Source organism: Apodemus sylvaticus, chromosome 1 (assembly GCF_947179515.1).
Source record: "Apodemus sylvaticus chromosome 1, mApoSyl1.1, whole genome shotgun sequence".
Classification (NCBI taxonomy): domain Eukaryota; kingdom Metazoa; phylum Chordata; class Mammalia; order Rodentia; family Muridae; genus Apodemus; species Apodemus sylvaticus.
In genome coordinates this window covers 14,278,304-14,305,171 of record NC_067472.1, presented here as the reverse complement: position 1 = coordinate 14,305,171, position 26,868 = coordinate 14,278,304, and the positions used below count along the sequence as shown (strand labels likewise).

The window sequence follows — 26,868 nt, the reverse complement described above, 5'->3', positions numbered from 1 at the left end:
TGTGTGCTAGCATTCTCCAGAAAAACAGGCCAACATGATGTGCACATTGAGAAAAAAAAAAGGATTTATTTTAGAAGTTGGCTCGAGTGACTGTGGAAACTTGGTGAGCACCACGTCTGAGGAGGGAGCAGGCCGGAGCCTGGGAAAGAGCTGCAGTCAAGCCCGAAGGCAAGCCGTGGCAGATTTCTCTCTCTCTCTCTCTCTCTCTCTCTCTCTCTCTCTCTCTCTCTCTCTGTGTGTGTGTGTGTGTGTGTGTGTGTGTGTTTCCCATTAAGGGCTTCAATTGATTGGATAAGGCCCACCCATTTTAGAGAGGACAATTGAATTTATTCAGGGTTCACTGACTTAAATGTTAATTTCATTAAACAACGTCTTACAGAAACATACACATTAAGGCCTGACCAAGCATCCGGGCAAGATGGCCTACCTAAGGATGCACGGAGATAGCTATCTAAAGGGGAACACTTAACCAGCACAAAGCGGATGCAGATATCCCTAATTTATAAGAGAAGAATAGGTGTCGCGAGGGAGAGCATCTCCCAAGAGTCGCAGGGGAAGAGCCTGGCTCTGAACGCCTGCTGCTTGGCTCCAGCCTGGTGCCTTAACCACCACACTAAGTGGCCATTACCATAAGCATACCAACATAAATTCAATTTCCTCATCTGTCTTTTTCCTGAATGGAAGTGGAAGACAATGAAAGTGAGGAGGCGTCCTGGGTAGGGCATGGGGGAGGGGCAGGACCCGCCTTAAACGGGCAGATGAGGACAGTGGGTAACCACCACTGCTATAGTATTTTATATAGTGCTGCATATATAAATATCTAATATGTATGCTATATTTAGTACTACATATCACTACATGGTGCTATTCTATATCGTGGGCTATTCTATATTACACGAGGCAGGTATGATCATCATTATTGTTTTAAACACAATGAGGAGACAACAGGAAACTTCCCAAAGCCAAGCAGGACCTGGCGTTCATAACGCACTAGACCTGAGCTTCAGACAATCGCTGTGGTCATCAGAGCCCCAGGTTTGCCCCTCCGTGTCAGTTCTCTCGGCTGGAAGTGTTGATGACAAAACTTTTTAGGCTCCTCACTCTCCTTTTCACAAGAGGCGATGCCCTCTGCTTCAGGGTATAGCTGCCATACCCTGGCACAGCGGTTAGACATGTATACACACACATATCTTACCCTACAACTAAGTATCTAAACATGCTTGGATAGGCTTTAGCCAACACATGGAGGTGCCTATCACACAAAGATGTAAAGACAGGTACTGCCCAGTTATCAGCAGGGACCACCCACGTCCGTACAACCCGACACTTGGTCTCCCACACCCAAGGACGCAACGTTGTTCCTCCCAATAAGCTGGTAAGAGAACATCTGTACACACAGCACATCCAACCCTATATTTACAAGGACACAGAATACAATTACCTCAATTCCCACCCATCACGGGCAGCACACAAGCCGCTACTTGGTCCACAGACCACCCCCCAAGTCCCCCTCCTCCCCCCTGCATTGAGACATAGGGGCCTTGAACTTGAGCTATTTGGACTTATCCCGGAGTCAGACTCTTCAGAAGACTGTCCATGACGCCCGCCCCACCATACAGAAAACACACATGCCAAAAGAGATGGCTCTGTCTGCCCCAGCCCTGCACCCCAGAACTCACCCCACTAATTTTAAAAGATCACCCTCCCCCAAGTAACTACACCCCGCCCACACCCAGGAGTGTGTCATTTGGGAGAGCCTCCCGCACCCAAAAAGAATCTTCTAACCCTCTAGGGAGAGCCTCACTGTCAGAGGATAACCTCGACCTTGCTCTCAGGGAGGGCCTATACCTACTGAGGACTGGGGACCCCCTCCGACGTCTCTGAAAGCCGCACTGGCTACTGGCTGCAGCAGATCTCTCTCTCTCTCTCTCCTCTCTCTCTCTCTCTCTCTCTCTCTCTCTCTCTCTCTCTCTCTCTCTCACACACACACACACACACACACACACACACAAACCACACAAACACGCGCGCACACACACACAAGCACACACCCCGGAGCGCAAGCTCGGGGCTGGGGGAGGGTTCAGGTTCGAGGTGTGGTGCAACAAACCGAAGTCTCTCAAGAGCGACCCCTTCTCAGTCCCTTCTCACTTTCCCACGCAAGCCCCTGCCTATCCACAAACTCTTCCACCGCAGCGAGAAGGACGCATGGGAAAGCCACAGCAGGATCCAGCAGTGGCTCCTGCAGCTGGGGTGCAGGGTCCCGCTGAAGATGCCGCGGAGGCTTCGACCCTTCCGGAGACATCCCCTACCCCATGCACCCCCACTCCCATCCAGGAGCCAGAGGGACTGAGGAGAATGAAGGAGATAGTGGCAGAGAACTTAGAGGGCAAGGGTCAGGGAGGGGGCAATGGATGCGTCCCCGGCATACAGGATTACGGTGCCAGCAGGCCAGGCAGACAGTCCCCCTCCCCCGAAAGTCCTGCTGCAGGATCAGAGGGACGCGTGCAGGCAGCTGGGAGGTGAGAGAGAAAAGCGCAGAGACTCCCTTACCTGATTTCCTCTTGGAACTGCCATAGTCTCTGAAAAAGAAACAGCAACAGATAGACATGGTTAGGACTGGCAGGGGCTCGGGGCTGCAGCTTTCGGGGCGCCCACCGGCGGGCTACGCGTTTCCCGGAGCCTCTGCTCATGTGATGCCGCGGCCGAGCGCGCTCCGCAGTTGCACGCACTGCGCGCTGCGATACCCGCCCGCCGCCCCGGCAGCCTCCCAGCCGGCGCGATCAGCCTCCTCGCCCCGCCCTGCCTCTCGGCAGCCCGCACCCAGACGGCGCCCCAGCCTGCCCAAAAGGCTCGCCTTTCCCTAATCCTCACTAGACCCGAGAGAGATAACAGGAGGTTCAAGTGCGCTTGCTAAACCGGGGAAACTGAGGCTACCAGAGGATGGGTGATTGCCCACACTCTGACCAGTCCTGAGCCCAGTCTCACCCCCTGGAACGCTCAATTCTTTGCGTTGCTATCCCAGTGGCATGCTCACTCTCCTACAATTAGTTTGTAAGACCCTTTGATTCCGTGGCATCCTATCCCAAATACCCAAGGCTCCCCCAAGGCGTGCTAGCTGCTTTAAACCACTCCACCCCACTTGGGACTCCGGATAACACTTAAAATGTAAATAAACAAAATAACCAATAAAAATTAAAAAAAAAATCAAGCTGCTGGCAAGCCTGTAGGGCACATTCTTTTTTTTTTTTTTTTTTTTTTTTGGTTTTTCGAGACAGGGTTTCTCTGTGTAGCCCTGGCTGTCCTGGAACTCACTTTGTAGACCAGGCTGGCCTCGAACTCAGAAATTCGCCTGCCTCTGCCTCCCAGAGTGCTGGGATTACAGGCGTGCGCCACCTCACCCGGCTCAGGCACATTCTTAATTAGTGATTGATGGGGGAGGGGGAGGGGGAGAGGTCCAGCCCATTGTGGGTGGAGCCATCCCCGGGCTGGTAGCAGCACTTCTCCGTGGCCTCTGCCTCAGCTCCTGCCTCCAGGTTCCGGCCCTGCTTGAGTTCCTGTCCTGACTTTCTCCAATGATGAACGGTGATGTGGAAGTGAAAGCCAGATAAACCCTTTCCACCCCAATGTGTACACGGTGTTTCATCACAGCAATAGTATCCCAACTAGGACACTTGCTGAAGCAGAAGACAGAGCGGCAGAGGCTGTGCCCCCTTGATGTTCAAATGTGGGGAGACTTCCCGGCAAGGAAAGGGTTATTAAATGGTGGCTGTCTCCTGCTCAGACAGGGAATTCTTTTTCCTTCTCTTCCACCGAGGCTCACTCACTTCAATGGCTACCTTCTCTTTGCTGAAGACTGCCTGAGAGGATCTTTGAACTGGTTAGCAGCCTGAGTCGAGAGGCAGGCAAGCTGTCCCCATGAGACAGGGGAACAGAGGGACGAGGTGTAAGTCACATGTCTTGTGTGCCTGGGTACCAAGCACCACATTGGTAAATCTCGGGCTGACCATTCAATAGAATCATCTAGAAAGCTGGCTAGAAACTCAGGGTGGAACCACCTTGACCCAGAGTTGCCTGCGCTTCCAACAAGCTTCCTTGGGACTCTGGGGCTGGGCCAGGGTTACATAAGCAATCCGGCCACCCCTTCGGAATATTTGTACGAAGTAGGAGTAATGTGTTCAAATTACCAGACGAAACCTCTAGCCTTGTCCTGTGATCGGAGTCTGTAGCCCTCCCCCAGGGTTGCTGGATCTCCCTCCCTGTAGATACTATGCCTTTTTCTTTCAGGGAAGAAGAACAAGGATTATATACACTTCCTTGTCCCAAATCAAGCAAGGAGTGAGTGGGTGTGGCTGGGTTGGGCCCCAAACTGGGAACCCTGGTTCAGCTCCAAAGCTACACACAAGCCCTACCCAGTGCGGCGGGGAGGGGATCTGAAGGCAGCGCCCAGGGGCTGACAAACAGGTGGGTAGAAAGGGAGACTGAGTCTTGGCAGTGGGGGCAGCCAGGTCATAACTAATCTGTAGTTAGAGGAATCCATAAGGTGCCTGCCCCAGCCCAGGGAAGGGCTGCCCTAGGAGGAAATCTCGAGAACGCTTCCTGTTGGGCATCTTTCCGCAAAGCCATTCTGTATTTTTAGCTGCTGGATATGCTGAGAAGCAGCTTAGGTATCTGGGACTCCCCCATCCCTCACATTCCAGGCAGGGTAGGAAAAGGCAGGGCTCTCCCACCTCAGGCACACCCACCTCACCACCCTTCAGTCACTTCCGCCTGAGGGGCCGGCGGGCAACCTCTGTTGGGTTCCAATTCCCCACCGATTCAAGTTCCCATTTCACCGGATTGCAGTCTTAAGTTGGTGACTGGACTGGCAGCCGCTTCCCTGACTGTGCTCAACTCCCTGGAAGTCACAGTCCAGCCGCCTCCGACCTCCTGCTGAATCACTAGGTCCCGGGGAGCCAGCGGGAGGGAGGGCAGCATCTCTGCCAGAAGCTAATGTGATTGGAAAGGGCTCTCAGGCTCCATCAGGCTGCTCAGCCGTTTAGCTGGCCGGGGGTGACTAAGAAAGACAACAGACACCAACTGTGCTAAGAAAATTGGAACGTGGAACTTATGGGGAACCAACTGGGCAAACTGGGACTGGTGGTTGGTTCCCTGTGGTCTACAGGTTGGACTGTAAGAGAAAAAGCCATGAGCCCTCTACAGCTCTCTTCTGTGTCTGCAAAAGGAGAGACACAGTTTGTCTCTGGGTCCTTCCTAGGGAGTTCACGTGAGGCCAAAGCCTCTCGTTCCAGGCCAGGCTGCTTGCTGTGCTGGTGACCCTGAGCCCTTCTCTGTCCACTGGAAGAGGACAATCATAGAGCCAACACCCAGGAGGATGGAGTATACAGTGGTGTACAAGACTGTTGGTGCTGTTACAGAAGCCCAACAACAGCCGTCTCTAGAGGTTAAGCTTCAACTGTTTACCTCCCTTATACAAGGGTGGGCAGGGTCACGAGACCCTCTCCAGAGTCCAGATCTCCTTAGTTGCTCCATATCTCCTGCTGTGTGCAACTCTCCAGCTGTGTGCAACTCTCCTGCTGTGAGCAACTCTGCCCTAAGAGCACATGGCCTGGGGGAGGGGCTTGAACCTATTAGGCCCAGGAAGGAATTCCATCTAGAGTTTGGAAGAGCCATCATCCCTGCAGGGTAAAAACTTTCTGGTGTGGTCTTTTGAGGGGGAGCACCCACACTCCGGAAAGTAACCCCCAACCTACCCTTTGCAAGGAAACCCGGTGAATGCACTGGTTCCCCAGAGTGAACACTGGTGGAATCGTGCCTTGATTTGTCACCTGAACCTTAGGGGTAGGGATGTACAGAGGGCTGTCGTCCCCTGGGGAGTAATTTAAACTGCGAGTGTGCTGGAAAAGGAATGGCCTTGTGATAGTGTTACCTGTCACCTTGACAGACTCAATCAACCCAGGAGGCTAGCCTCCAGGCACACCTTTAAACTGCTCTTCAGATGGCAAAGATTCCTTTAAACTTGGGATGCTTAGCTCAGGGAGATGGCTCAGCAGGCAAAGGGGCTTGCAGCCAAGCCTGATGAACCAAGTTCGAGTCCAGGGGCCCATATGGCAGAAGGAGAGAAATGGCTACCAAAAGTTGTCCTGACAACACACATACACACTCTCTCTCCCTCCCTTTCCTTCTCCCTCCCTCTCTCCCTCTCCCTCTCCCCCCTCTCTTTCTCTCTCTCTCTCTCTCTCTCTCTCTCTCTCTCTCTCTCTCTCTCTCTTTCTCTCTCTCTCACATACACACACACCACATGGAAGTGTAATAAACAAGCCAGGTGGTGGTACCAATCCTAGCACTTGAGAGGCAGAGGCAGGTGGATCTCTGTAAGTTCGAGGCCAGTCTGTTCTACAGAACGAGTTCCAAGACAGCCAGAGTGTAGCCTCAGCTAATGTGTAGCTTTAGTTTCTCCCTCGACTCCCGTTTCATTTCTCTGGGTGAGGCCTGGGCTTTTCCCTGGCATTCTCATGACGAATGGAGTGAAGAGGGAGGCAGGGGCTGGAGTAGTGGCTGGGGAAAGGATTGGCCTTCCTGTGCCAGCCACCTGCTCCTGTGTCCCACTCCTCTGATGGCTAGTGCAATCAGGACTTAATGCAGGCATGCAGGTGAGGGATTTCTTGGTCAAACTTTGGAAAAAAAATGATCTTGAGTCAATTAATTGAGATAGAAGGACTCAACCAGTAGGAACAGCACCATCCTGTGGTCTGGGCTCCCCGGAGTGAATAAAAGGTGATTTTTTTTTTTTTGTGGTGGTATTTTTACCACAGCCTGAGGAAGAGTAAAACATTTTCCCTCCCTATACCACACCTTTGGAGTTCTCTCGCACTCCTTCTTCAGTGCTGAGAGGCAACTGGAGCTGGTGTTAATCCACTTTACGGATGGAGAGATGGAGGTCTTAAGGCAGCAAGCAGCTTGCCCAGGATCCAGAGGTTAGACTGACAGTCCTGACCCACAGTGCTCTAGCGGGACTGCACCAGGGCCTGGTAAGAACCGGACTGCAAGAAGAGGACACACCACCAGCAGGCTCGGGGCTCTAATTGGGAAGGGAGATGGTCACCCTGTCCACTGAGGCTGGGGGGGGAGGGGGGAAGCTGAGGCAGGTGAGAGGGGTCAGCATTGGCCACGAGGAAGGATGCTATATCCTTGGCAGGCAGATTTCAGCAGCAAGCAGAGCGGCCTGGAGCCTCCTCCCATCACCGAGTCTTGGCACGGAGCTGAGACTCGCACGTCCATGCCCCATGCCGGCGTCCTTGCCCCGCTGTCTGCTGGCTGACTTTGGCGGCATGGCCTGGGGTGCCCGTCTGCAGGTCTGCTGCCGCTGCTAAGAAATACTCAGGAGAAGCCGCCTGGCTGACAGATGGCTGACTTGGAGTGACTTTGAGAGTTGGGACAGGGCACTCCTTAGAATGGGGGGCTGGGGCAGAGTGTGAATTTTTGGCTGAGGATTTAATCTAGCCCAGGAGAGGCCTCGGTGATCTGGACCAGGCACCAACCCATAAGCACGTTGTAGGCTGTGCTGTGGGGCCTTATGGCCTGTGCAGGCAGGCACGGGAGAGCCTGGTTCACGGGTCTGTGGTGCAGGTGGGTCCCAATGGCACACAAGACAATGAGGAAGCCAACATTCACAGATAGAGGGTCCCAAAGGTCACAGGCTGGTGACACTCCAAGTGGAGCTGAATCAGCCACACTCAAGGACAGAGCTCTTTGAATCCAAGGAGATGGCGGGAGCGAGGAGGAAGACTCTAGAAGCTGGGACGACCAGCAGCTTCCAGCAGAGGTGAAACTGGATAAACAAGTGGTGTGTTAACAGGTGGGCTGTGGAGAGACAGGACAGCTGGGTTTGATGGTCCTGCTGGGACATCCAGGAAGGATTAGGGGCAAATCAGGCAGCGGTCTGGGTGCAGCTGGAGGAGAATTTCAGGGACCAGGAAAGGTAGACAAGCTAGAAGATGGGGGAGGGGAGAGGCTGTGCCCAGTGTGCCCTGAATCAACTAAGCTAGCTCTGGGCTCGGCTCTGCCTGCAGGGTTGGTGGCTGCACATGCTCGGCCGGGCACTGCAGGGCATAGCTGTACCCTCCAGGTGGAAGACAGAGGCAAGGGAAATTAGGATCAAAAAAGGTTTTGGTTTTTATTGTTTGTTTGTTTTAATTAAAGAATGCTGGCTGGGGGTGGGGGGCGGCGGTGGTGGCACACGCCTGTAATCCCAGCACTCTGGGAGGCAGAGGCAGGTGGATTTCTGAGTTTGAGGCCAGCCTGGTCAAAGAGTGAGTTCCAGGACAGCCAGGGCTACACAGAGAAACCCTGTCTTGAAAAAAGCAAATCCAGGGGCTGGAGAGATGGCTCAGCGGGTAAAAGCACTGACTGTTCTCCAAAGGTTATGAGTTCAAATCCCAGCACCCACATGGTGGCTCACAACCATCCATAAAGAGATCTGATGCCCTCTTCTGGTGTCTGAAGACAGCTACAGTGTACTTACATATAATAAATAAATCTTTAAAAAAAAAAAAAGAATGCTGGTGTGTGTGTGTGTGTGTGTGTGTGTGTGTGTGGAGACAGTCTCGGGTAGCCAGGCTGGCCTTGAACTCACCATGTGGCCGACGATGGTCTTGCTCCTCCTGTCTGTGCCGGCCTGCCAAGCGCACCTAGCATTCCCAGCAAAACTCACGCTCATCAAATGACAAGCCTTTGTCTGACAGTGAGCTCTGAACTGGCTGTGATGGGTCCCAATAGCCACTCACTGTCAAAACGTAGCATAGACTAGAAGCCATCAGAATTGCTTATGGTCAAGGTTTTTTTGAGAAATGTAAGATTCAGTAATCTGTTTGTCTGTCTGTCTCCCCGTGTTAGGTTGTGACGTGAGATGTGTTTCCTAATTGGTGGGGACATTTTAAAAAATACAAGTTCTCTGGGCTTCGATCTCCCCATCTCCAAGGAAGGCTACTTGGAGGAGCCGATGGTGGTTGTGAGACTCTCACTCTACTTGAGACCCACACAGAGAGAAGGAGAGAGAGCGGCTGCTTCTAGAAGCCAAGTGAGAACTTCCGAGCAAAGGGAGCCCCAGGTCAGCTGAGGTCTGCAGAACTCTGGGAGCTCTCCACCCCCCATAGCCTGCAGCTAGGGTTCTGGTCTGGCCTTTGAAAGCCTTTGCACAGCATGGTCTCAAGAGGCAGTGACCTCCAGGCAGGACACAGGCAGCATGGAGACCATTCTGTGCCCCCATTTGTGCCTCAGTCTAAATTGCCTCACTGAAGGCTCTGTGTCCAACAAGAATCTGGCCTTTCTCTGAGGGGCTTTCGTTTTCCAGGGTTCTGAGAATGGGCCCCATTGTGACCATGTGGATAGTCCAGAGAGGCCAGATTCCTGCTCTGGGGGAAAATCTGAATTCCTGGGGTTAAGGAAGGGGTCTTGGGTCCTCCAGCCTGTGTTCTAGAAGGGCTGGATCCTACGACCACCACAGACTTCAGAAGATACCCCTACACACACACACACACACACACACACACACACACACACACACACGGAGGGAGGGGGAAGAGGGGCAAAGGAGGGGAGGGGAGGGGGAAGGAGGGAGAGATTTTGCTCATCTTCTGAGAATCCCTAAGAGTTTCCACTGTTCTGTCTACAGAGAAGTCAAAGCTCCGTCTGTCTGTCTGCCTCCTCCAACTTGCCCCACCGTGGTGGGCATAGGCCCTGGATGTGTCTGAAGCTTAGGGATGGCTCTGTACTGTTTGGGCCTCAGTGCGATTAGTGAGGAGGGCGAGTGGCTGGGCTCAAGGCCCGCTCCAGCCACCGGCCATGTCGGAGCTCCGTGAACCTTCTGTTATGGAGGGGCTAGACTATTTCCTGCTTTCAAAAGTTGGGTAACGTGTAAAGCTCTTAGCATGGCATTGAACACGTGGGAAAGATTCCAAATGAAGGCTTGGGTTCGTAAGAGGGGCCAGAGCTGGAGTGTGGCTTGTGGACCTTGCTCAGGAGAATGGAGCTGTGAGATACTGGCGCCGTCCCCCGGATGCCAGCTTGGAGCATGAGGGCAGACAGATCTTGATTCTGACCTGTGACCTTCCAAGGAGCCACACCCGGGGGGGGGGGGCAGTTGAGAGAGGAATACCCATAAAGCAAATCTCCTAGGGAAGGGACCACGGGCAGGCTGGGGAGTTCCACCACAGGGCGCCTGAGACCCTGCTGTAGACTCTGCTGGCCGCCTCTGGGCCATAGATGGTTCATGGATTCTGAAGGGTGTGGAAGTGACGGCCACAAGATAGAGCAATGGGATTCAACTGTGAAGCCCCTGCAGGGCATGTCAAAGCGGCCCCTCCATGTTCGGAGGCTTTCTCTGTCTCTTTCAAAGTCAGTTGCTTATCCGCCATTGCTATCCATCATGGCTCCCACATCCACCGGTCCTCCAGTCTTCGTCCATTTTCCATCCACACCATGTCCTCTGCCTTCTACCCACCAACACCCATACATCTTCCACCTTCATCTGTCACATGTCCATCATCCACCCGACACCCACTCTTCACCCACATCTTAACCAAGAGGTTGTTTATGGACTCACTCCCGTGACTAGAGCAGGCGCGCAGCAGAAGATACAGGCATGCCCTGAAGTGTGCCTATCCAGTTAATAAGTAAAGACAAACATCCAAGGAAAGAAAACAGAACTCAGTTCATGACTGGATACCATAAAATGCTGACAAGAGTCTACTGTTCAGGAATTCCCAGGGCAGGGAGGTCGGAGTGGCCTGGGGTGGTCAGGGAGGTCCACTTGGGAGAAGGAGGTACTGGGGCTAAAGCCCGGAAGAGAAAGAACTTTTAGAAAGTTAGAGCAGGGACAGGAGGGAGAGTCGGGTGGAGGGACTGTATGAATGCAGGGGGGAGGGGACATGGGGGAGGGGGAGGGGCAGGAAGGGATAGAGACAGCAATCCTAGGTCTCAGCTCCGTCTGGTTTCCCTGTTTAGGTGACAGAGTGGGGAGGCGGAGGGTGCTTCTCTTCAGCGCCCCAGGCACATCTACCAATATTCTGGTCTATGTGGTACATAAGACAGACACAGAGGCCCACTGCCATGTGAGTGCCCGCCAAGGATCCTTGGTTGTGGGCTCCTAACCTCCCAGCCCCGACCTGATCCAGTGCCTCAGCCTCCATGCAAAAGGTGGGGGGAGGCATCTCCCAGGTGCTTGGGCCACTGGTGCTGCTCTGTCAGGGCCAGGACCCTGGAGGTCACACAGTTGTCTCTCAGGAGGAAGGTCTTAGACCCTACATCACAAAGACACAAGCACCAGCCATGCAGAGTTACCCACTTTACATTGTCTTCAAGACATGGTCTCACTTCACTGCTGCGGCTCAGAGAGGCCAGGTCACTCTGCTGGTGTCACACAGCGAGTAACAAGGAATCAGGATGGCAAACTAAAATCGTCTATACTTATGACCATGGTGCCTACCTGCAAGTCCTCTCTCTGGTGGGTCGCACCCTCAAGGCTCAGCCTGACACAAGCTTTTCTTTCAGAAAGCCCTCTCAAGCCTTCCACCTCCAGGAACAGAGTATACTCCAATTCTGCCTCCAACACCTAGAGGTACTTTAACTGGAGCTGCCCAGGAGATTTCTCTAGAAAGATGGTAGTGGTCTCTATTGGCACTATCCAAAACAGTGACCACTACCTATGGTGGCCACTAAGCACCCCCACATGTGCCGGCTACTTCAAAAAACTGTGAGAGAGCTGGGTGTGTCATGACACACATCCCTAATCATGGCCTTGGGAAGCTGAGGCAGGAGGATTACTGAAGGCCAGTCTAGGTTATAAAAGTAAGGCATTGCTTCACAACAACAAAAAACAGTTACACACACACACACACACACACACATCATGATACAGTGGGTCCTTCCATGGTTCAGTTCATAGTACCAAAACAAACAAAACAAAACCAAGCAAAAACAGCCTGGAGAATTTTACTTTAAGACACTACCTTAAAGGAGAGAACACAACAGCTCAGATCTTCCCTACAATACTTATGAAGTAGTTTTCTCCTAGATTAAAATATTCCATTCTGCAGAAAGGCTCCTTAAGACTGAACATAAGCAGCTCAAATAGCTTCAGGAAGTTCCTGAAACTGACTGGATTCACTAAGCCCCTCCCCCTCTCCCCAAGAGTAAGCAGTAAAGAGAGCCATTCTCTTATAAACAAGAAGCAAAGATTGGGCAAGACGCCCGGAAAGGAGCAGAGGCAGGTGAGGTGCCTGGAAGAGGCTTTAGCCAAGTTGGTCACCTGGAAAGGCCACTCTCCAAGTTGTTGAGCTGTCTGTGGGTGTGCACTGGGCTCCAGATTCCTAGCTTTGTGAGCTGTCGCCCATGCTGGGGTGGGCTTTGGTGAGCCATCTGCCTGTGAGTCATTTCTGCTCCTGTAAATAACCCCTCACCCGTATTTCTGAGCGTAGTAAAGTGTGGGGCCACCTGCTAGGCTCACCTCAACAGTCTTCCTCCCCTCCAGTGGCACTGCTGGTCACTGTGCACTGGGCCCGTGGCTACTGTGGTGGAGGCTTTTTAGGGGAGCCAAGATCCACAGGCAAACTGATAGCAATGACTGGGACGGTGTGTGTGTGTGTGTGTGTAGGGGGGACGGCAAAGGTGGGCACTGAGGGGAGGGGAGGAGGTTGGGCTGCTAGAGAGGATGGACCTGGGAAGGATGTGGGAAAAGTTTCCAGGCTGATGAGATAGAGCATCTCTGCACAGCCGGGAAGAGGCTCATGCTCTGTGGGTAAAGCACTCTGCTGAGACCAGAGGGCTACCAGGTTGCAGAATTGGGGGTCCCAAGAACCCTGGGATACGGCTGCCTCTACTGCTTTCATATTTCCCTGGAATCCCCTCTGCTGTGAGGCTGACAGGCCTCTTGGGGGCTCCTGGATCCCAGGGAACAGGAATGAATGAATGGATGCCAAGTCTACATGTCTTCATTGTGTCAGGCCAAGAGGCAGACTTAATGAGGCCGCTCCACAAAGGGGCAGTCGGTGGCCACATTCCACACAGTGGGCTCAAAAGGCAGGCCAGGGGCTCACAGCCAAGGGCCTTTGTTGCTGGGGAGACTTGGGGAAGAGCCTCCCCATGCCAGCTTGGGGAGACTCCCAATAGCCTACCAACTGTGCGTGTTACATTTCTGAGCGCGTCCAGGCGTAAACGGCTTGCTGGAACTCTGATGGACCCCAAAGGCCAGTCCAGCCCTGAGTGACAAGACCTCGTTTCAGGCTTGGCTTTGTCTGAACAGGCAATGCCAGTCTTCTCTGTGCCTCAGTTTCCAGGATTAGACTGGGTTCTATCAGCTCTAGGTCTCCCACAGACTTGCTTCCTTCAAGCTCTGGACCCCAGAGGGCGGCAGGCATGGTGGCATCACTACTGAACCATCCTTCCCACCCCCATTAATCACTGCCTTCTCAATGGTAGGGAGACAGGGAAAGAATCCCTCATTGGTGCCCCGAGTACCAATCACGGACAGAAGCCCTGCATTTGTGAAGTGTTTCCACCATGTAGCTCCGAAACTGTGTCTCCGACAACACCTGACTCACCACGTGCCTGTGGTAGATGTGCATCCTCGCCTCTTCCAGACAACACGGACCTCGAGCCCTGAGGCCGCGCCAGTCCCGTCTCCACTAGATAGGGGTCACCTTCATAGTAGCACCAACTAGATGCTCCACTCAATACTGTGTCTGCTGAGGGCCTACTGCGTGTCAGGCTCTAGTGTCTCAGGTTCAAAAAGGCTCACTCCTTGTCTCTGGGGATGTGAGCCAGGAAAAAGATACCAAGGTGATCATGAAAGAGATGGGGAGGGAGGAGGGAAGAGGGAGGAGGGAGAGTAAATCAGAGGGTGAGGAGCTGAAGAGAGAGAGGGGAAGGAAGACAGGGCCCTGGGTTAGAGCTGGGGTGGTGGGCTTCCCAGGAACAGGCACCCCTAGCACAGTGGATGATCCCCCATGTTTAATTCACTCAGGTCTTTGGAAGTCCCCATCACTGCTGTGTGCCAGTGGGCTGTATGTGGGCTGACACGGGTGATGGGCACCCCTGCAGTCGTCAGGCAAGCCTATAGCTGGAGCTACTGCCTCCTGCAGAGTTGCTACTGCTAACGCTGGCTGCCTCCTTCCCTCTCTCCCTGACAGAATGCTAGGCCAAGGTAGATATCGCTCTTGGGGTTATTTGGTCTCAAGTGGTTTGCCCGATAAGGCCCTCTCAGTCACTAAATCTGGGCCCAATGGTACGCAGACTTGCATGCAAGCAAAACAGCCATAATGTAATGATGATACACTTTTCAAGAAGAGTGATAAAAATGTTCGGAAACTGGTAGTGATGTCTGCACTACAGGGACTTGTCACATCAGTGGTACACTCAGGACAATTTGAAAGGCTGTATGTAGCTTGGGGTGAGGATGGGGTGAGCTCATGCCTCGCACAGGCAAGGTCCTGCCTTCCACACTAAGAACCGTGAAAAAGCAAGTGAGTTTTATAATATGTAAATCATACATTACTAAGGCCATCTGGGAGATTTCCCCCACCCTCTGTGCCTCACCACTGAGCTAGGCTCACAGCCTGTCAGTGGGACATGAAGTCAGCTGTATACACTCTTGATCACCCCCACCTCTACCCCAGCGACAAGGAAGCTAGAGAGACAGAGGGATTGATTAGGGTTAGTGGGAGGAAGCCTAGATTTTTCTGGGTGCTTCTAGGAACAGGCATCCTGTACCCACCAGATGGTGCCCAGCCTTAGAGTTTTATCCAGGAGCTCTGGAGGTCAGAGGAAAGTCTCCGGGACTACCCCTGGCATCTCTAAAGACATGCATTTCGGAGTGGGGATGGAGATATAGCCAACTGCCTCAACTGTAGAAGGGATTACCAGCTTCCTAGGAGAATACCAATAGACAAACGGTACCATTGCAGGTGGCTGTAATACTCATTCTTACCACCAGGTGGCGAAAGATACACACAGATCTGAAGTGAGGCGCTGGTTCTATGCATTTCAGTTAGGCTGGTGCTCCAACTCCAACCTCAAGCTGCTTACAGACCACTAAGGGAAGAGATCCTAGGGATTTCACAAAGCTTGTTCCTCACTCTGAGGTACTGTTTGTTTGTTTGTGTTTCCTGTTCTTATAGCCACAGACCTAAGTTGTTACACACCTAGATATACACTGCAATAGCCACCTAGCTAGGACCACAAGATGTCAGAGCCAGGAAGAATTCAGAGACTCCAGATTCTGTTGCTGTGGGTAGAATCCACTTCTCCCTGCCCCACGGGATCAGCAGCTGCCATTATTCTAGGAGCCTTGGGGCTTAAACAATTCTTAGGTGGAGGAGGAGCTGGGTTCTGGCTAGCACCCGTGATGCTCTCGTCCCTTCCACAGGGCGAGCATTCCCATGCCCATGCCTTCCTCCCTCAGACTGTGAGGTTCCTTGCCAGGGACTAGGCTGTCTCAGACACTGGCCCCTTGGCCTCACACTGTATATGGTCAGCTGATGGAGAACCTTCTCCCTGGTGTTATCAGAGAAGGCCTGCCTCAGAGAGGAGAAGGCCCAGTCTTCAGTTCTGACTTGGACTGTCCCTGAGAGGTCACCAACCAGGGAGTTACATACAGAGTAGCCAGCAACGGTACCCACAGCTAGAGCCAGGTCCGTTCTCATTAGTTTCCCATGGGTACAGGATGGGGAGGGGGTACCTATGGATCTGGGTACAAAATGAGAATCGAAGGTTTGAACAGAGAGGGTCCACTGAGGGTCACAGCAGTGCCGCGTGTTCTGACTGGATCACTATGATTAACTCAATGCAAGACTCCAACCTAGTTGTAGCCTTAAGTTGGTCCGTGTTGTTCCTAGCATATAGTAGGCACTCAATAAATACCTAGGCGTACAGGAAGACGGCAGGAGGGACTCTCCATGGCCCTGTCTACCACCTTCCATTTCCATCCCAGGGAGAGGTGAGGGAAACAGGCAGGGTGTGCTCCACACGACTTCTGTTGTCTAACCAGCCCACATACAGCTGAGCGACTTATATGTGTTGTAAAGCCACTGCCATCAAGGTCCTGCTGCCAGCAACAATGCAGCCTGAACTCTAACTAAAATGTCACGGGTAAAGCTGACACCCTACCTTGCAAGCAGGCCCGTGGTTCCAGTGAGTTTGAGAACGTGGGGACCCCAAAAACAGTCACCTTAAACTCCCAGAAACCTGGCTGCATTGACAAGGTGCCCTTACACTGTCCCCTTGCTGGGTCTGAGGCCGGTTGATAGTTTCCTATGTCCTAGACCACCTGGGAAATGGGGAAATGCTGCGATTGGTGATTGTCCCATCTCCTAGGACTTCCTAGCTTTATCAGCTGGTCCTGGATGAACTACCACAGCAGGAAGTGGGAGGAGCCTGGACCTCAGGAAGTGGGAGGAGCTTGGACTTCAGGAAGTGGGAGGGGCCTGGACCCATCTTCAGTGAGTCTCTGAGTCCGACTTCATCCTTCCCCACAATACCTGCTCTGTACCTCCTTCCCAGGAAAGCCTTATTCCTGTTTCCTAGGTATACCATCTTACCCCTGAGCCAGCCTGTCCCTGTCGCCACATCCAGTGCTCTGATGGACTGCAGTCAAGGATAGCGTCCCTGCCTGCCTGCTCCTGTGTGGCAAGAGCAGAGCCACCACAGGAATGCCAGGGTACACGGCAAGGGTGCCGGGGTTGGCACTGGAGCAGGGCTGCCCGAGGGAGGGCAGACTTGGCTTAGGGGAGGGACTTTCCAGCAACACTTTAGGCCCCGAGTCAGAAAGGAGCTGGCCCTCGAGGCAGACTGGGGCAGTTTGGTTCTGATCTGCCCAGGCCCTACCGCCACCCACTTGGAGTCTCTCTGAACATTGGGACATTGTTCTGGGCCTCAACAGAGAGCTCTGTGGCCCCGAGGCTGAAGAACAAAAACTAGTTTAGCAGGACTCTGCCTGTCCCCATGAAATTTCAAGAATTTCATCAGGGCAGGCTGGACAGAGAGGAGGAAACAGAGGCCAGAGCTCACTGCCTGAGGGGTCCTTGCAGAAACCAAGGGAGTAAGGAGTGCTGAGTCAGGGCGAATGGTCCTCCAGGACTAGACTGGACAGTGGGCCATGTTTTGGGGTGTTGGGATGGGGCCCCAGGCAATGCCCTCACACTTGTCCAGCTTTACCTGGGCCGTCAGAACTGACCCAGCACCCCCTGTATGTCTGAACTGAATCCCCTCTAATTTTAAGTGTAGGCTTTAAATTTAAACATTTTAAAATCTTATTTATCTATTTGTGTGTGGGTGTGTGAGCAGGCGACATTCCACGGCACATGTGTGGAGCTTAGAGGACAACATGTGAGAATCAGTTCTCTCTTTTCACCATGCGGATCCTCACACTGAACTCCGGTCACCAGGTTGGAGGGCAAGCACCTTTACACACTGAGACACCTTGCTGATCCACAGTTTTTCTCTCTCTTCTGGAGACAAGGCCTCTGTAGCCCAGGCTATCCTTGAACTCACACACTATAGCAGTGTGAGGAGAATCAAACCTGTGGCTTCATGTAAGCTTGGCGAGCAGGGAGCTACGTGCCTAGTGCCAAGGATGGCTCTTGATCTGAAGGCCCTCTCTCCTCACCCCACGTCCCGCGTGGCTCCCCCGGAGTCCACGAAGACAGACTAAGACACCCCATCACGAGACTTCCTTGCTCACTAACCTCTTGTGGCAAAGGGCCTGGCCTGGGAGGAAAGGTCTGATGGAGGCCTGCTCTCAGGCCTCTAAGGTGGACAGATGCATGAGTTTTAAGATCTGCCTCCCTGCATCTTGGCTGTGTGGTCTGCAACTTTGGATTCACCATTTGTTAACTAGGATGAAAGATTCATCTTCCTCAAGTGGCCAGAGATATAAATGACAACATAACGTGTGGGGTACACAGGGAGAGGCCAGTGAGGCAGTCTTCAATTTCTGCTCTCCTCTCTTATCAGGATGTACACACACACACATACACACACACACACTCACACTCACACATGTGCATGTACACATACTCATACCTTTTTAAATGCTAGCATTCCAAGAATACAGCTCCAGTTAGAAATGTCAGTTAAATTCAATATAACAGCATTAGGTGCTGAGGCCTTAGGAGGTGATTAGGGCATGAGAGGGAACCTACAGGGATGGGACCCATATCTTCCCAGAGAGCCCAAATTAGGGGGGGGGGGGCTGGAGAGGCAGCTCAGAGGTTAAAAGCACTGGTTGTTCTTCCAGAAGACCTGGGTTCAATTCCCAGCACCCACATGGTGGCTTCACAACTGTCTCTAATTCCAGTTTCCAGGAATCTGACATTCCTACATGAACATATATGTAGGCAAAACTACCAGTGCACATAAAATAAAAATAAAAATAAGTAGACTAATAAAACCGAGAGACAGAGGAAGAAAGCCCAGAGAGTTTAGATGGCTGTCTATGAAGCAGGAAGTAGTCTCATGTTTGCCTGCTGGGTCCTTTTGCTGGCCTAAGGCCCACAGAAACTGTGATACAGTTTCTGATACAGATGTATGAGTCTGGGGCCACTCGCACTCTCCTAACAAGAGTCAGAAAATAGGATGCAACTGACCTCGTGGTAAGGTCTATAAAGAAACAGGAGGCAGTGGGGGTGCTGGGAGATTCGGGGAAGGAAGGAAGGAAGGAAGGAAGGAAGGAAGGAAGGAAGGAAGGAGGTGTAAGGAACTCTCTTGGGAGCTGTGTGTCCCATGCCCAGAGGTGGCAGTATAAAGGCCCTGTGGGGTTTAAATATGCTTGGCCTAGGGAGTGGCACTATTTGGAGGCGTGGCCTTGTTGGGGGAAGTGTGTCACTGTGGGCGTAGGTTTTAAGACCCTCATCTTAGCTGCTCGGAAGCCAGTCTTCTAGCTGCCTTCAGAACAAGAGGTGGAACTCTCTCAGCTCCTCCAGACCCACATCTGCCTGGTTGCTGCCATGCTCCTGCCTTGGTGATACTGGACTGAACCTCTGAGCCTGTAAGCCAGCCCCAACTAAGTGTTGTCCTTTATAAGAGTTGCCTTGGTCACAGTGCTGTTCACTGCAGTAAAACCCTGACTAAAAAAAGGCCCTGAGGGCATGGCCGGCAGGTTTGACTTTCCAGAATGGAAAGAGGAGGAAGACCACGAGTTATCAGAGGGCAGTGGCAACTTGTACTCGAAATGACAGGAAGATTAACCTGGGAGTGACATGATCTAATCTCAGGGAGCTGAGAATACTTGAGAGACCAAACAGGAGGCCAAGGATCCATCGTGGCGATGGGCAGGCCCTGGGGCAGGCAAAGAGAAGGCTAGACTCAGACCAGGTGAGGCGATAGCTGAAGGAAAAGACTGCCTGCTGGATTTGCTGAGGGAGAGCGGATACAAAGTAACTGATCTGAGCGATACAAAGTAACTGATCTACAAATCTGCCTGAAGCTGTGATTTAAGTCGGACTTTAAAAGAGCATCCTGTTCTCCACTGCTCAGAAGTGTGCGTGGGCCAGTCAGCGTGTACGTACAGTCAGAGCGGGAATGATGGGGCCCCAGAGCAACCTTCAGGGATGTCTGCAGAAGGACGCAGTACCATGCCTGCTCCGCGCCAAGCCTATCAAAGAGGTCTAGAAGAGTTCCTTTCTATGCTAGGCCACTGGTCTTAAAGAGCAACAGCTGGGCACCACAGTGGCCCCGTGAGGGGATCAAAGCCTAGAGTGACTGCCCACCTCCCCAAGACTGGGCTTCCAGACCTTGTCTTCCGGATAATATTGCCATGACGCCCCAGCCCCGGGAAACCAAAGAGCTCCTGCGGCAGCTTGCTTGAGGGAGGCCAGGTTGTCTGCCAAATTCCAGTGCAATGCACGGGCTTTGATAATTTGATAACTCTCCACAGAGTTGCCACACGTCAAAATATTCTGCTACTTGATCCGTATTTATGTTTCAGGATGGGGAGCAGCGGCATTGAACACTGGCCTAGGAAGGTAAGCAGCGCTCAGCCCTCGGAGGGAGGGGCAGGCACTTGGCTAATATATCATCAGGCAGTCAGCCAGGGTCACAGAGAGGCCTGGGCTCTTTCACAGTGAACAGACTAGGAGGGACACAAGTCTCTTCTTGGGGAGGGAGGCGGGGCCCAGAGTCAGTGCAGAGAGAGAGTCCTCTCTTCCACAGCCTGCCCACTTCTTGAGCCACAGGTCATCCAGAGCTGCCTCAAAAAAGAGGCAGATAGCTCGTGTCTCCATGGTGACATAAAAGGCCAAATGCTTTCACCCTGCCGGGCTGTGCTCTGCCTTCAGTCACAGCCTGTTCTGTCCCCAGGCTTTGGCAGACAATAGTGTGAGTGTTCCCTGCGTGTCAGTGGCACTGACTGGGTTACCTCAGAGGGCCTTCGTGCCCACCACCACGTGTCCAACCTCAGCTTGTGCTAGGGCCCGGAAAACAGAGCTCTAGAAGTTGCACATACGGTCAAAGAGCCTTGGGTAACAACGAATGACTTCAGAGTGTCACTAGACCAGTCCTCCCTCATTACCTGGACTGTGGTGTGGGTACTACCACTCTTGGGAGGGCGCTTCTGGAGGTGGGCACGAGGCTTAGTCTATTGTACATGTCAGCTCACGGGACCACATGTGACATGGGGCCCCTTCACTTAGCCGACAGGCAAGGAGCCGGGGCTGGAATACAGGCGTGTTCATTGCTTCCAACCACCAGCATCATCATCTTTCCCGTAGCACCCGATCATGGCGTTCCACAGCCCAGAATGAGGGGTGTTCTCCCCACCATTATGGGAGGAGAAGGAAAGGCCATCTCCGCTGGGAACAAGCAATACCAGGCGGGGACCAGAGCCATGGTTTACCCTAGAGAGTGAGGAAGAAGCCGGAGCAGGGTTGGGAGGACGGAGAAGACAGAAGAACCAGTATCGCCCAGTTCCCAGAAGGGAGGCAGCCAGAAGAGGTGCAGAGTTTAAAAGGCTTATCTGAAACCTGGGGATGTTATTGTAGCCTGCTTCTCTGCCAATCATAAGCAGTGAGGATCCGCCCACTTTTGAGATAGGGTCTTCAGCTTGAGGCCTGGCTAACCTTGAACTCACAGAGATCTGCCTGTCCCTTCCTCCAGAGTGCTGGGATTAAAGGCGTGAGCCAACGCAGCAGGCTTTCACTTATTTAAAATAACTTAATCATGCATGTATGTATATCTTTTGCAGTGGTCATTGTATACAAAAATGCTCACTGCAGCAAAATTGTGAGGCACACTGACCATTCCCTGACTTTAAAAGTTATAGAAATTAAGGTTTATATGCCTGCTGATGATAGGTAGACTTTAGACCTTTATAGAAAGATTACTATAGCAATCCTCTGCAGATTGTCTGGGAAGGTAATCTGTCTCCTGGATTCACCCTTAGCTGGGTAACATTGCTGTCCCTCCCCACGGGCCTCCGATTTGACTCCCAATCACACCAGCCACTACTCACTCTTTTGGGGGGTTGACATCCTCAGGCCGTGCCTCAAAGAACCGAAAGACTTCATCACACTGTGAAATGTGGGGAGGCAGCCGCACAAGCGCCTGTGAAAGACACGGAGAGAGGTCATTGGGCATGAGGACCCAGATGGCGTCGGTGGGGGTGCAGGGGTGGGGAGTGGTGACCTTCAGGCACTATGCCATGGGGAACATAGTCAACCAGCCCGACGGCAGGGAACTGAAATAAAAATAAAATAATCAATATATCAACCCATTCGTCCATAATAAAAAGTTTGGATCCTCAGGCAGCTGATGTCCTAGTTCGTTTCTTCGGTCCCAGCACGCCTATGTCCAGGGCACGCCTATGTCCAGTGGCAGGCAGAGACCAGAGAGCCCCGGAAGCTTATGGAGCAGCCAGCATGATGTGTGTAACACCTTGTTTCAAACAAGGTCCAAGACGAGGATTGACACCTGAAATTATCCTGATCTCCACACATGTGACATCAAGCATGAGCTACAACACACACACACACGCACACACACACACACACACACACACACGCACACACACACATATACACGCATGCACACGCGCACACGCACACACACTCATGCACATATATTACACCCACACTCACGCACAAAGATTAAATAACAACAAACCTAACCAGTCAACGAATCTGCCGGGTGACTAATAATCAGCCAACCATCCAGCCATAATTTCTGTAACGATGGGTGGTGGTTTGAATGAGAACATCCCCATGGGGTCTGGCATTTGAATACATTGGTCCCCAGTCAGTGACATTATTTGAGGAGGCTTGGGAAACATGGTCTTGCTAGAGGAAGTGCGTCGCCGGGAGCCAGTCATTCCTGGGAACACTGAAGGAATCTCCTCCTACCCAGAGAATAAGTCTGAAGCCCTTAACCTAATAAAGTGAGCTTCAGAGCAGGCACAGAGCCTTAACCTATCAGGAGAGCTGCGCAGAGCCTTAACCTATCAGGAGAGCTGCGCAGAGCCTTAACCTATCAGGAGAGCTGCGCAGAGCCTTAACCTATCAGGAGAGCTGCGCAGAGCCTTAACCTATCAGGAGAGCTGCGCAGAGCCTTAACCTATCAGGAGAGCTGTCACCTTTCAAGCCTTACCTTCTTCCCTAACCACACCTGTGTCACAGAGTTGTGTTTCCTAGACACCGACAGCAGGCAGGGCTAGTGACAAGTTGAGAAGGTCATCAGAGGATGACAGTCTGCTGTGACAGAGTCAAGCAGGACCTAAAGCAGTGGAAATGAGATGCAGGGAGGACACAGGGTAAACTGAGGAAGGGTCTCACCCAAGTGTGGTGACCTGGAAGTAGTGGTAGACTGGAAAGTAGTGGAAGGCTGTGCTTGAACAGTGAGGAGAGAGGGATCCTGTGATGACTGAGGCCTGCTGTCCCGAGACGGTGAGTCTCCTGCCGTACTGTATATCAGAGCTAGTGCTCTATAGTCAGGGACACGTAGACGCCCAGGCTTGGCCCCATCTAAAAGGTAGGGAGGAAGGCAGGGCCCCTCCATCAGTATGGGAGAGATACTGAAATAAGAGACACTCTTGGGTCAGACAGGACAGTTAAAGTAGGGCAGAGGGACAAGGTCAAAGGAACCAAGGGCTAGAGCCAGGAGGAAAGAGAGGAGCCCAGGGTTTGGGGGAGCCCATGGATACACACAGTAAGAGAGCACCTGATGAGGTGGGCCCTGGCCAACATGAAACACTTTGTCACATGCTGGCGTGCTGGCGTGCTGTGCTCCTAAGCGCCACACCAGGACCGACTTCAGAGGCTCCACCCACAGTCCAGTGATCCTTTCTGAGTGACCCCTGAGAATCCTCAGGATAGCCCCTCCCCCACATTACGGATGGAGATTCCTGGGGAACACTGCCCTGGGCCACCCATGGGGGCTGGGAAGACTGTTGGAAGACTGTTGGCCTTGTGCAGACAGGGCCTTTAGTCTGTTCTGGTGATAGTGACGCAGAGCAGAAACTCAGTTAATATTTGAATGAATGAACAGATGGATGAAAAGAGAGGAAACAATAGGGCCCCGTATCCAGGGGCCACTGCCCAAGGGCAGTGACAAGGAGGAGACCCTTGGGTGACCACAACCGAGTTACAGTCTGGAGCAAAGAGGAATGTGATTTAATTTTCTGAGCTGGCCAGACAACCCAACTCTAGAGTCCAGCAGCCAACCCAGAAGGCACTTCTCCACGCCAATCCATGCCCAGGCAAGAAGGGACAAGATTGGGCAAGACCAGACTCCAGCATATGAGAGCATTTTGCAATTCTTCCTTTAACTCCGTTGTTTTCCTAGAGGCTGGGGCTTTGCAAAGGTCTCTACCCTACCTCCACCCCCAACACCAGGAAGCAGCAAAGAAGGAAAATGAATATTCGTGAACTGTAAAGGGCCTAGTCCCTGATACCAAGGACCAACAACCTGACAACCAGAGGGCTTCTCAGCACGTCTACGCTTGGTGCGCTTGGTGCTGGAAGGCGGCGTGACACATCCTCTGGAGAGCACAGTAAGTGACACATTGCCTCTGTTTATAGCGGGGGACATCGAAGCTGTTTTGAGGAAGGTGCTCTGTCTAAGATAGCAGCAGAATCCAAGTGCTCAAAATGTGTGCAGTGGGTGGATCTGACCCTCAGGGCCACCAGGATCTCACCTTACACCCAAGGGACATTCTGTGTTCTCCCCAAGGAAGGATGGAAGGGAAAAAATGAGTAAGAGAGACAGAGAGGGAAGCAGAGGAGGAAGGGAGGAGGGAGGAGCCAGGCATAGACCAAAGGGCTCCTTGGGGTAGCAGGTAGAGGTTCTCAGGATGGGCTTTAAGGGTTGCAGGTAGACCAAGGGAAGCCGTCACCAGGTCGGGGCTGTCTTGATGACCTCAGAAAGGCAAGGCAGTGGAAGGCAAGTTTCAGCCGGCCAAGAGGGCCCTGGACCCTACCAGATGCCTGCACCCCTATGAACAGTGGAGTCCTCGTGCCAAGAGAGAGAGAGAGAGAGAGAGTGCTTGGGGCAGAGGACCAGCGGACCACAGACAAAGAAGTCTTTCGGTGGATTGACAGCAACATCTTGACTTAACAGCAAGTCCTGACTGCTGGCCAACGACAGAAGTTCCCAGTCTGGAGCAATTCGGTTCTGGCCAAAACCACTTGGCAAAAGTGGCCGGTGCTGAGTGGCCTGTCCCCGGGCCATACCAGGGCTGGCACTCGAGATCAGGAACCCAAGCTGGGCCACACTGAGCAAGGTAGGGTGGGGGCCAGGGTCCCAGCTCAGGCCTAGGGTTCTGCCGATGGACATTCACGGCGCATGTCCTGTAGGACGTAAAGCCGCCCAGGCCTGGGTGTGAGTCCTGCCTCTGCTCCTCACAGACTGTGAGAGGATGAGTGCCTTCCCTGCCCTCTCTGAGCTCAACACACTGGATTTGACAGCGTCACTGTCAGCCATTAAGTGGCAAATCTGAGGAGTCCAGTGGAGTCGCTAGGGTGGGACTGAGCAAACATCTTAGGGGCTACATCACTGTCATCCCTTAGGGCAAAGCAATGACACGCTAGCAAGAACTCCAGATGTGTCAGCTGACCCAGCTCCCAGCACCACAGCAGCCATGTATATGTTGTGTGACCCTGGGCACCATCTCTCTGGTTATCAATTCTTACAGGATTTAAAAAAAAAAAAAAGCCTAGCCGAGGTGGTGGCACACACCTGTAATCCCAGCACTTAGGAGGCAGAGGCAGGTGGATTTCTGAGTTCGAGGCCAGCCTGGTCTACAGAGTGAGTTCCAGGACAGCCAGGGCTACACAGAGAAACCCTGTCTCGAAAAAACAAAACAAAACAAAAAACAAAAATAGTCTAGTTCTAGAATCCCAATTGAAAATGGCTTCCATGGGGCTGGAGAGATGGCTCAGCAGTTAAGAGCACTGAGTGCTCTTCCAGAGGTCCTGAGTTCAAATCCCAGCAACCACATGGTGACTCACAACCATCTGTAATAGGATCTGATGCCCTCTTCTGGTGTGTCTGAAGACAGCTACAGTGTATTTATATATAATAAATAAATCTTAAAAAAGAAAGAAAGAAAAGAAAAGAAAGAAAGAAAGAAAGAAAGAAAGAAAGAAAGAAAGAAAGAAAGAAACAAAGAAAGAAACAAAGAAACAAAGAAACAAAGAAAGAAACAAAGAAAGAAAGAAAATGGCTTCCATGGGCACACATGAGATGGCACCTTGAAGGTCCTGCTTTTCTGGCCTGGACCATTGCCATGCTCCTTAGCACAGCCAAGTCCCTGAGACCTGAGAGGTTGGGCAGGAATGTTGCTGAGGTCAGTTTGCTAGCAAAAAGAATGTTCAAGGAGTCTGGCTCATGTGCTTTCTGTCAAGTCAGACAGAGAGGTTGTGACCATGGTCCTAATTTCATAGAAGAAACTAAAGCCCAGAGAGGTGAGTCTGAGAACAGGGCACACGTAGTTAAGGCCTCTGTGATGGTCTGTATATGCTTGCAGGGAGTGGCACTATTTGGAGGGGTAGCCCTGTTGGAGTAGGTGTGTCATTGTGGGTGTGGGCTTTAAGATCCTCATCCGAGCTGCCTGGAAATCAGTCTTCTAGCTGCCTTTGGAACGAGAGGTGGAACTCTCGGCTCCTCCAGGCCCACATCTGCCTGGACGCTGCCATGCTCCTGCCTGGATGATAATGGACTGAACCTCTGGCCCATAAGCCAGACCCAGTTAAGTGTTTTCCTTATGAGAGTTGCCTTGGTCATGGTGTCTGCTCACAGCATTAAATCCCTAACTAAACAGACTCCTAGCCAGTCAGTAGCATCCTTCTGTGTCCAGAGCCTATACTTAGATCCAGGCTTCCTGCTTCCAGCATTCTGCACTGGCATCAGAGGGGTCCTGAAGGACCTTCAAGCTCTAGGGCCAGAACACAGTCACCAGTGAGATACGTCAGACCTATGGCTCTAGTCTTTCCATAGGGTATGACCCAGGTGACACCGTAGGGTGATCTCAGGCACTGGCCAAGGCTAGATGAGTCTCCCTTCACACCCTTGTGTCCAGGCAGGAGGGACGGAGTTGGGGCGTGCAGAGCGGGAGGGAAAGGGACGGTCCAGTCTTTGTGTGGCTCAGACACTAGTCCCTTCAGGGTATCTGCTGAGTGACTCCTGCTGTTCCAGCCTTGCCTTTCCTTCAGTGGCTGATTGGTGAGGCCCCTGAGAATGAAGAAAGGCTGGGGGTATGGGGTACCTAGGCTGGGCCTAATGCTGCTGTGGTCTGACTGGCCTTCCAGTATTCACCTTTTCTGTCCTAATCTGTCTCAGAGGTTCTTGTTCTTGTCTCTCTCCTAGACTGTTTTCTTAGCACCCAGTGCC

The 26,868-nt window shown here is 52.5% G+C and overlaps 1 protein-coding gene across 6 annotated transcripts in view; it reads right to left on the bottom strand.

Moving 5' to 3' along the window:
• Sh3pxd2a (SH3 and PX domains 2A) overlaps positions 1-26,868 on the bottom strand; it is a 207,992-nt gene that overhangs the window by 79,555 nt on the left and 101,569 nt on the right. For all 6 annotated transcript variants that reach the window (XM_052184220.1, XM_052184210.1, XM_052184178.1 and 3 more), the window contains 2 exons: positions 21,500-21,591; positions 2,554-2,582 (listed from right to left, as the gene is read on the bottom strand). In XM_052184220.1, coding sequence (XP_052040180.1) covers positions 2,554-2,582; positions 21,500-21,591 — 121 coding nt within the window. The remainder of the gene's footprint in view (positions 1-2,553; positions 2,583-21,499; positions 21,592-26,868) is intronic.